The sequence below is a fragment of the Zingiber officinale genome, chromosome 1A, assembly GCF_018446385.1.
Source record: "Zingiber officinale cultivar Zhangliang chromosome 1A, Zo_v1.1, whole genome shotgun sequence".
Taxonomy (NCBI): Eukaryota; Viridiplantae; Streptophyta; class Magnoliopsida; order Zingiberales; family Zingiberaceae; genus Zingiber; species Zingiber officinale.
Window position 1 is genome coordinate 187,092,152 of NC_055987.1, and position 10,142 is coordinate 187,102,293.

General features: G+C 36.6%; 2 protein-coding genes across 7 annotated transcripts; both read left to right on the forward strand.

Moving 5' to 3' along the window:
• Nucleotides 1-310: 310 nt before the first annotated feature.
• Nucleotides 311-1,059, forward strand: LOC122013477. The gene has a single exon (XM_042569759.1). The coding sequence runs from the start codon at nt 456-458 to the stop codon at nt 915-917; it is 462 nt and encodes a 153-aa protein (XP_042425693.1). The 5' UTR covers nt 311-455; the 3' UTR covers nt 918-1,059.
• A 189-nt stretch (nt 1,060-1,248) lies between these two features.
• Nucleotides 1,249-8,362, forward strand: LOC122038727 (probable N-acetyl-gamma-glutamyl-phosphate reductase, chloroplastic). 6 transcript variants are annotated; one of them, XM_042598626.1, is made up of 16 exons: nt 1,249-1,486; nt 1,558-1,683; nt 2,446-2,546; nt 2,618-2,782; nt 4,066-4,173; nt 4,553-4,639; nt 4,784-4,834; nt 4,957-5,028; nt 6,250-6,369; nt 6,865-6,925; nt 7,028-7,108; nt 7,219-7,298; nt 7,397-7,486; nt 7,751-7,879; nt 7,973-8,098; nt 8,167-8,362. In XM_042598626.1, the coding sequence occupies exons 3-15, from the start codon at nt 2,493-2,495 to the stop codon at nt 8,078-8,080; spliced, it is 1,206 nt and encodes a 401-aa protein (XP_042454560.1). In that variant the 5' UTR covers nt 1,249-1,486; nt 1,558-1,683; nt 2,446-2,492; the 3' UTR covers nt 8,081-8,098; nt 8,167-8,362. The 6 variants fall into 6 exon arrangements, with proteins under 6 accessions (XP_042454560.1, XP_042454561.1, XP_042454565.1 ...); XM_042598627.1 differs by having other exon boundaries at nt 7,973-8,093; XM_042598631.1 differs by having other exon boundaries at nt 7,973-8,093; nt 8,211-8,362.
• Nucleotides 8,363-10,142: the final 1,780 nt, after the last annotated feature.

Genomic DNA, 10,142 nt, shown 5'->3' on the forward strand with positions numbered 1-10,142 from the left:
TAAATTATGGAATAGTTACACAAATAAGACAACAAAACAAGATTAATTTGATTGAATTCTAACACCAACCAAAGTTGAATCGGTCAATACTGATCTTGCTTTAATTTCTTATATTTTCCCATTTAACGATTACTCCTGGACCTTTTCCACCATTTTCCGTGTCCGCCAACTCCCTTCCATGTCCGCCGTTTGACATTTTGCGACCTTTCCTGTCCGCCATTTGACAATTGCGACCCTTTCAAACCACTAGGTCAAACTCACCAGTACACCAATACCTCAATTGCTTCCTCGTCTATATATTTATCTCTGACCATCTCCCAAGCATTCAATTCCTCGTCGCCGGTTACGTCCGCCAAACTACTCGTTGATTTCTTTAGCATCCTCGACTTGCCGTTTTCCTTCTTCATCTTCTTAATTCACAGATTTAATTTGATCAATCCATTCGAGCCGCCACCATGCTGAGCAAGCGAAGCGGCGCCGCGGCTAGCAGCCTCATAAGCCGGTGCTTGAAGGCGCCGGCGCGCGTGCTGCACCGGGTGTGCGACCTCTACGTGAGCGGCATCACCAGCTGCGGTACCAAGATGAGCTACGGCGGCGCGGTCGGATTAGGCCAGCAGGCCGCGTCCATGCTTCCCCGGAGCTTCAGCGTCCAGTCCGGGAGGTCCAGCGTCTCCGGCGACGAGGACTTCCGTGACCTCGTCATGGCTGCAAAGGGGACGTCGTCGGTGCCGCCGCCGCCGCCGCAGCCGGCGGTGGTTCCGAGGAGCCGGACCGTGGCGATTGGGAGGATCGACGAGGATAAGCCGTGCGTGTTCGAGGAAGACCTAGTGCGTGGTTCCGATTATCTGTTCCCGAGGAGCCGGAGTTACGCGGTGACGGCGGCGGCCAAGGGGAGGCGAATTGGGTCGTTTGTCTGATCGTCCACGTCGAATTGTGTTCCTTGAAGTGTATTCTTTTGTTTATGGATTATTTGTGCACAGAGTGGTGGCTGTGGTGTATGAATTGAGCACAATTAAGTGTTTGTTGAATTTATAAAAACAAAGAACAAAAAATTATACATATTAAAGCTAAACCAAATAAGTTTAAGGGCTATTGGTGGTCTAAATGGAGCTCAATTAAGTTGTAATTAGATTTAATTGGGTTCGAATACGAGTCAATTTGGACTGGATTCGGTTGAGTTGAGACTGAACCGAAACGGGATGGGTTGTTGGGTTCGGTTCGGTATTATTTGGGGGTTCAGTAATTGTTTTTGTCTCTATTTTTCATCCTCTCGAAGACGGGCGGAAGCAAGCGGACGGAAGCGAGCGAGCCATCTCAAAATCCCCTTTGCCTTCTCCGTGACTCTTCGCTGGAGCACTCCGCCTGCAGCACCGAGCAAGCTTTCCCATTCCAGAGTCTATCCGGTCATCGCCACCTTCTCTCGGTCCTTCAAGACAGACGTCCTTTCCCTCAGCACCGAGTCAGAGAAGCGCGATACCTCCTTCAGGTACTCGGAGAATCACGAAAGTAACTCGTCTTTTTTTTTCTCAGATCCACGTGCGGGTTGCGTTCCTGCAGGGACAACAAAACCTTCATCAGATTCGACGGGGACCTCTTTTCCTTCCTCCTTGCACTTACGCGCGGGTGTCCGTCTTCCTATCAATTTCCTACCGGCATCGATCCGTAGCCACTGCCACGTTTTTGGTATGTGTCTGGTTATCCACTCATGTGAATAGCGCTACTGCAATCACCTTGGGTGTTGAATAAAAGATTTAGCGTTTTAGCTTCATGCACGTTAGCAAGTTAATCAAATGTTAATGTTCAGGCTAGATTCGTTATTGATTATGAATTTGTGTCTAGATGCATCGAATTTGCAAGCTCTTAGTAGGATTTCTGAAAACTTAAAGTTCCGGAGATATTCACCCAAATTCTGTTGGTAAAACGATGTTATTCTCCTCTTTACTAAATTTCACTTATTGCAAAAAGGTGATACATTTTCATAGCCCCTTGACTGCATGAGTATCTTACTTGTAGAAAAGATAATTTACTACTTATAAACTGTAGTTATATTAATAACCAACATGATCCCTGTCGAGTTTTGTATTTTTTATTGTCCTGTTCCAGGTGGATGTTGCCCCTAGCTTAAATTGATAGCATATCTATACACTTCATCAATGCTATCAAAGCTATCTTGACAGGCAACACATAAAAATTTAGTCTCTTGTTTGATAGCAAGCTTAAGAAATATCAACAGCATTTACTCATCCCTAGTACATGGGACTACTAGATTTCCTAATAAACACATTTAAAATGTTATTTTAGAGTTTTTGAACTAATTCTCAAAAGAAGCTAATCTTTGTGAGTCTTTATCAATGGCTGTCTTGATTTGCAATTTATTCCATGATTTCCTTTCACGATGAAATATACCTTTCCATTTTTTGGAGCTTTATTGTGCTTTTTATCTAGTCTTAGCAACCTAGTTTGCACAAAGAATAGCAGTAGGAAAACTTGAAATGCATTCAACAGTGGTTAGGTTGCTTCCGGTGGATGCTGGCTGGCGTGGCAAGGTCAGTTCTCATTTCTGGAGTATTATTGACAACATTATTTTTGGGTTCTCAATTTTCTTCTTTGATGTCAGAACGAGATGAAGAGATTTAATATTAGTCGAGGAAGAGGTCCTGTACTGGTTGTCAGGGCATCTGTGGCTTCTAAATCATTGGAGTGCCAAAAGACAAATGTAAAGTACCCAGGGAAGGAGGTTCACATTGGAGTTTTAGGTGCCAGTGGTTATACTGGAGCTGAGGTACAAATTTCTTGTCCCCTTATGGGCTTACTTTCCGTAGAAACTTATACTATACTAATTTAATTTGTTAGTTTTTGTTGTATATTTGAGCATAATATTGTGTTTTATCTTTATACTGATTTCTTTATTTATTCAAATTCGCTATTCTACAGAAGCTTGAAATTTTACTGTTAGTGCTTAGTTAATTTTTCTTACCGAGCTCATGTGAGCTAACATTCTAATATCATGAGTCTTAAAACTTATATAAGATTGTCATATGCCTTGATACAATGGATTTCTTGATGGTAGGAGAATTGAAGAAAATCTGTAACTACGTGCAAGGATTAATTACCTATTCCATGATAGTTCTACATATCTTTGGTTGGACCAGTAACCATCTTTTGTTGCATACTTAACTAGTATACAAATCATGAATGCATCCTTGTGGTAATCAACAAGATCTGTGAAAGGTAAAGCAAGTGAAGAATTCATTTCTATAAAAGGAAGTGCTTTTGGTCTATTATGGCCCTAATAAACATCTTATGGGTAATCAAAATTTAAGAATTATTCCTCTTCTTGGTTTCTTGGTGTTACTTAAAAACTTTATGGAGTTGATTAACATTTATTATCCAAATACTCACATATTATACATGATTGTCCAATTTTTAGTTATTCATCTTTTCAATGCATTTAAATTCGTGCATCAATCAATTTCTTTGTCTAATTGTTAAGATATTTGTATGTTATTCGTGTATAGGTTACTTCTTTATCTCATCCTGGATTGTCGTTAGGCGAATTGCTTCATTTATGGGTGAAAACTTTACAAACTAAGATATTAAAAAAGTGGAATCAAAATTGAATGTATGAAAATAGAAGCACAAGAGTCGTAGATAGATACCTTGGATCGATTATTCAACAAACAAACACTGATGAAGATATCATTACTAGGAAGAATGGGTGATTAAAGTGGACAAGAACCTTTGGAGTCTTATTCTTTTAAGTTTCTACATGCTTATGTTTGTGGCTCATTCTTACTGTTGTATAAAGAATATCCTTGGCTGTCCTTCGGATTATTTGATGCCATCAAATATGAATAGAGTAATTCTTCCAAAGCTATACTTTTTCAGGTTCATTATTACACCAATAACCTTATTTGTCTGATTACTTTTGGGATTATGTGAGTTTGGTAGTAAACTATTATTTTTGAATTGTTCATACAGGTCATTATTTGCAAATGAATCGGCATTCTCTGAAAATATAATTTCACTAAAATTATTATGGGTTGATGTTTAATTGTTTAATAGATTGTTCGGCTCCTAGCAAATCACCCACATTTTGGTATTACACTGATGACTGCTGATAGAAAAGCAGGGCAATCATTTGGATCGGTGTTTCCTCACTTGATTACACAGGTATGTTTGTAAAATCATTCTCTCTTATCTGTTCCAATCCAAAACGAAACATCTTACTTTGTTGACCAGGAGGTTAGCTTTTTGAATACTTTCTATCTTTTTTTACAGAAAAGTATATGAACCAATGAATCATAACCTATAACATTAAATCGGATATTAGAAGTCAATTATAGAGGCTAATCATTCACTATGAATTTGTAGGCTGGCTTTAGTGATTAGTTTTGTAATCTTTCTGTAGTGTTAATTCTCTAATTCCCTTATGATTCTTGATTGCTAATGTGATATACTCCTGATGGCGTCTAGTTGTGCATCACTAATTTATTGGTACACTTTATTGCTTTATGTGTGAAGCTCATCGTCGTGTTTTATTGGTATTCAGGACTTGCCTAATATGGTTGCAGTTAAAGATGCTGACTTTTCTAATGTGGATGCTGTATTTTGTTGTTTGCCACATGGCACAACACAGGTTTTTTCTCTATATATGCAATAATAGAATATATTTTTCTAAAGACAATCAAGTCTATATTTTTATTCCAGAAGTTAAAGAAAATCCTAGTTCGTTTAAACTCGTGTTTCTTTAACTTTATTGTTAGATCCATTCTTCTTGCAGGATATTATCAAAGGCCTTCCCAGGGATCTAAAGATTGTCGATCTCTCTGCAGTATGCTTTTTTTTGCATTTTTTTGTAATCCTCAATTATCATATGAAGAACTCAACTGTTACAATGCACTTTGAAGTTGTCTATTCCCTATTTGTCAAAACTAACTGAGAAAAGTTTTACAGGATTTTCGATTGCGTAACATCAATGAATATGAAGAATGGTATGGCCTGCCTCATAAAGCACCTGAATTACAGGTAATGAGTTTATTATTTCTTTTGGTTTCAGAGTGAACTGTGTTGTAATCATCTTCAATGATTTTTTATCTATGCAGTATTTTTTTATTGTGTTACGAAATTTTAATTGAGTCAGTGCTACCTTAGTTCATTCTTAGTCATGAAATTTCCTGTCAAAAAAGTGATGACTACATAACTGTTGTTTTTTTTATAACCTCTCTTATCCTATTATGCTAATATACTTTTAATATTGCACAATCTCTCCCTCTTTTATTGGCTGGTAAGTAGCAGGGCCTTGTAATGCTTGCCTACCATTTTTTTCTTTTGACAACCAAAATATGGGTTGTTTTGACACAGATAGATCTGTTGTCTTCTTGTTGGTTAAACATACCCCTTCTTACTGTTTGAGCTTGTTTGAGTGTGTTATATGTTGATATGTTTGCTATTATTATATGATCATGGGGTTGAGGATCAGGATTTGTTGCATTAATTGATTATTTGATTGAAATCTTCTGAGATAATTGGGACTCAGCAACCAAAGATTAAGCTACCTTGAGATCATCAAATGTTTAGTAACATTTTGCACAATTTCAGTCAACATTTTTAGTAGACAAGAGTTGGGAGTAGAGAGTTATTTTTATGATTGGAAAACTTATGACCCAAAACATTAGTCAGTGGAGAAGTTTCTTTGAGGGAAAGGTTCAAGCTCTTACTGTAAGGTTTCTCTCTCTTTCAGCTTCTGAACTCTAGACTTCCTACCTTGTCTTATTGTTGCATTTTAGATTTGGTATGATATTCTTTTTTCCATAATTTAGAGTCCAAAGTAAGATTTGTCAGAAGCCTGGAATTTCTTCTTGGTGATTCCAGATTGATTGATCTCGTAGCTCCAATAATTTTCCATATATTAGTTGTAAAGTAGCAGAAGAAGGATATTTAGGGAACTTTACATTAGTCCTGGCATACTGCATCAATCATCCAGCTTATGAAATCTAGTCTGATGTTTTTTGGTTTCTATTTGCATTTGGTTGTTAACTTCAGATTCAGATATAAATTGAAACTTTTGTACAAGTAAACAAATTTATAGTAAACTAACATACTGGCAGTTGTAGGTTTTCCTAGTGAGATTTCAGAAATACCGAGTTTTCTTAGTTGAAATGTTGTATGTAATCTATTTTGTTTTTATTCTTATTCTAACACTTTCAGCATATGTTAAAGTTTGGTGATGACTTATCCTGAATCCAGAAAGAAGCTATATATGGGTTGACAGAAGTTTCGAGAGATGAAATACAAAATGCACTACTAGTTGCAAATCCTGGCTGTTATCCAACATCCATCCAACTTCCTCTTATTCCATTGATAAAGGTTCAAATTCTAATTGCTTCTAAGAAAGATTGTTTAGCTAGGACTTCTGGTACATTCATAGGAAGATTTTGAGCTGTACTGTTGAGTGTTAACTCCAATTTGGATTTGGGTACTGGGTACATAATGTTCCCATTTAGACTTCATGAAGCATACATAATGTTCCCATTTAGACTTCATGAAGCCTTTATAAAGCAAAGTTTACAGCAGTCTATATGACATGTTTATATCCAAATCATTAAATAGCTTTTCCTGACTTGCCGAAGTGAATATAATATATTATGGTACATGTAACCATTAGATAGGTATATGTCTGTTTAATTTAGGGTTAATACAATATTTCACATGTGAATTTTGGCCATGGCGCAACTCCATTCAGAGAATCAATCAATAAACAAAGTACTGCTTCCTATAATCATATTTTGTGTCAAAGTTAAGATATTGAATATATTGCAGGAGATATAATCTTTATCTTCTTGATTATCAATTGTTTTGTAGGCTCATTTAATTGAAACCAGGAATATCATTATTGATGCAAAGTCTGGAGTTAGTGGTGCAGGTCTGAACGGACTTTACCTCCTTATATGTAATTTATTCCTGCAATACTAGAGTCAAGTACCGGATCTTCTCTTGGTAATTTCCCATTCTGAATATGATATAGGTCGTGGAGCAAAGGAGGCTAATCTTTACACTGAAATTGCTGAAGGTCTTCATTCTTACGGAATCACCAAGCATCGACATGGTGATCTATTCTCTATCTACTCAAGTGTTTAATGAAAATTATTTGTTTTCTTTATATTACTTACATTGCATAAATACTATCAACAATACAGTTTTTGTTCCTGTTCTCAGTTCCTGAAATTGAACAAGGACTTACAGATGCTTCAAATTCTAGAGTAACTGTTAGCTTCACTCCCCATTTGATTCCTATGGTAAAGTTTATGCTGTTATCTTATTTTGCAATCATTTGTCTTGAAGTTTCGCTTGCAGTTCTGATACTCATTTTATATCCATTCATGTGGATACGTAGAGCCGTGGGATGCAGTCGACCATATATATTGAAATGGCTCCTGGAGTAAATGCCAGTGATTTATATGACCTTTTGAAATCTACTTATCAGGTACCGTTGATGGATTAGATATCACTTTATCTATGCCATTTCACAGGCAATCATGTGCGGAAAGATGCCTGCATAGCATTTAGAATTCTACAAACTGATGCAACAGTGAATATTTTGTCATAATATGTTTTTGTGAGAAATAACTTTATCTCTGCAACCGAGTTGTGTAGGTACAATTGGTTATTTTGCCATTTCCATCTATGAACTTTGTGTGTACATTGTGTTTTTGTAGTTGTCTCATTAATAGATAGTAGTCCATTGCAGGAGGAAGAATTTGTTAAACTGTTAGATAAAGGACGTGTACCCGAGACCCGTCATGTACGAGGATCAAATTATTGCTTGATGAATGTCTTCGAAGATCGAATCCCCGGCAGAGCTATCATAATTTCTGTTGTATGTACTACATTGATGTTTGCTGCAATCACTCATTTGATCACACTCATCAGTCTTGTAGCTGCTTAACCAAGTGCATCATTGACTGTACAGATCGACAATTTAGTGAAAGGAGCTTCTGGTCAAGCATTGCAGAATCTTAATTTGATGATGGGACTTCCAGAGAACACAGGGCTGCAACATCTGCCGTTGTTTCCTTGAACTATCTGCATGTGTAGGGTAAATCGGAAACTTGTTATCTCGCGTTTGGTAAGTTCAATTTGAACAGACGATGATTGAACGTGCAGGAATGTGACGTTGCTTGGATGCTGCTCGCACATCGACTATCTAGTTCAATCTTGATGCAGCGTGCAGGTATTTTAATTTTATTTATCTGTTCCCTTCATTTGTACTGTTATTGTTCCAGATAAAATTGCTGACTTTGGCTGTGAGATTGGAGAATAAAATGTTGGCATTATTGGCTGAAAAATTAATGTTGCATTATATCCTGCTAGTAAAAATTTTGCTTCTTAAAACTACAAAAAATAAAAATTGAAAGAGGTTAGGAGTCTTTCCTCCTGAGCATTCTGTATTAGGAGTTGAGTTTGGAAAAATCATTGGCTCGCCATTCAGTTTTTTGGGTTGAACGAGTAAAAAAAATATGAGTTAATTTTACATATTATGATTATTTAAGACCCTTAACTCGAATTTCTATAACTGAACAATATATTATTGCACTCGGCCATGTTGAGGGTCGAACCGGTTGAACAAATCAAAATTGATTAAATTGATTTATATATATATACACACACGCGCGCACAGAATGGATCTCCTGCGGTTTTGTGCGGTGGGTTTGGTGTGGTGGAAGAAAAAAAAAAAAATCATGTCTGCTAAGTTAAGGAAACAGAAGAAAAAACGAGATCACGTTTCTTCCTCCTCTCTATTGTCGACGCGCGACGAGCTCTCCGCCGAAGCAAACCTCTCTTGCCAAGATCTGCCAAGATCTCTCTCCGCCGAAGCTCCTCCCTCTATCGCCCACGCGCGACGATCTCTTCGCCAAAGCAAACCTCTTTCGTCGTGATCTAGAGTTTTTTGCTGGCTTCTCTTCCCTCTCTCGCCGGCAGTGCATTCCTCTCTCTCCTGCGGTGTCTTGCAAGGTGCCGCGATATAGGGTTTTTTTGTTGGCTTCTCTTCCCTCTCTCACTAGCGGCGTATATATTCCTCCCTCTCCTCCGAAGCAAACGTGGTTTTTCTTTGATGGCTATTCAACTAGCTCCATTCCCATTCCTGCCACATGATTATTTCATTAGTCATTATGTAGAACTGAAATCATTTATTTCCTAGAGTAACAATCATTCCATTCTTCACAGATTAATTAATTTTTTGAGATAATTTCATCGTCAGTTGTTATTTTAGTAATATACTTTAATTTGCAATAGTTGCATTAATTATTGTTTTAGTAATATATTTTATGTATTTCTATCTAATGGTCTGCATGAAATAGTCTCGACACTGATTTCAAAAGATTTATGTACATTTAATTTACTTGCTTGATTCTTAAAGACCTATTGATCATTAACAAAATTAGCAAATAGAATAAAAGTTAAAGCTGATGAAAATTCAAGTACTCTAAATGCATATTTCCTACTTAGACATTAAGAACGGATCTAATAGCTATAATTCTGTGGTGAGTTTAAAAAGTAGCAATATTAGTTTGTCACAGAATTAATTATTTTATTTTATTATTATTCTGTTATATAAATCAACATAAATTTTTCTGATAATTGTAGTAGCATTAACCAAACAAGATAATACTCATTATCCAATAGTAGATTTTCATCGACCAAGGTTGGATAATATTAATATAATGGGGTTTTCTAAATGATCTGATGTTTCCTCTTTTACATGGTTCATATCACACTTCAGCTTATAGATAGTCTATGCATTGTGCCCTGTCCAATTTCAATTGCAGCATCGTGTCCCATCCTAATGTACAATAACTTAGCTCTTCTACAATCTTAATTTAGAGAAATAAAAGTGGCTCACTTATTAGGGCTTCAAATCTTCTACAATCTTCATTCTAGTGATCTATTGTTTTCCTTGGTTTTCACTTTTTATCTCTTAGTCGCAACTCTAATCTTTTGATATTTATGACTTTCTTTTAAATTTAGTGGCCAATTATTTGATGTGTATGCATATAACATTTAGCTGGAATTATATTGTAATTTATTGTATTTTCTATTTACAAATTTAGTGGCCAATCTGGATCTTTGCAAGACTGTTA

What these genes read in the sequence shown, in the direction of transcription:
- LOC122038727 (XM_042598626.1), top strand. Translation starts at nt 2,493, where the DNA reads ATGCATTCAACAGTGGTTAGGTTGCTTCCGGTGGATGCTGGCTGGCGT. An exon ending in ATAAAGCACCTGAATTACAG is followed by an intron (nt 5,029 to 6,249) that starts GTAATGAGTTTA and finishes TCCTGAATCCAG; the next exon opens with AAAGAAGCTATATATGGGTT. An exon ending in AATCACCAAGCATCGACATG is followed by an intron (nt 7,109 to 7,218) that starts GTGATCTATTCT and finishes TCCTGTTCTCAG; the next exon opens with TTCCTGAAATTGAACAAGGA.
- LOC122013477 (XM_042569759.1), top strand. Translation starts at nt 456, where the DNA reads ATGCTGAGCAAGCGAAGCGGCGCCGCGGCTAGCAGCCTCATAAGCCGG.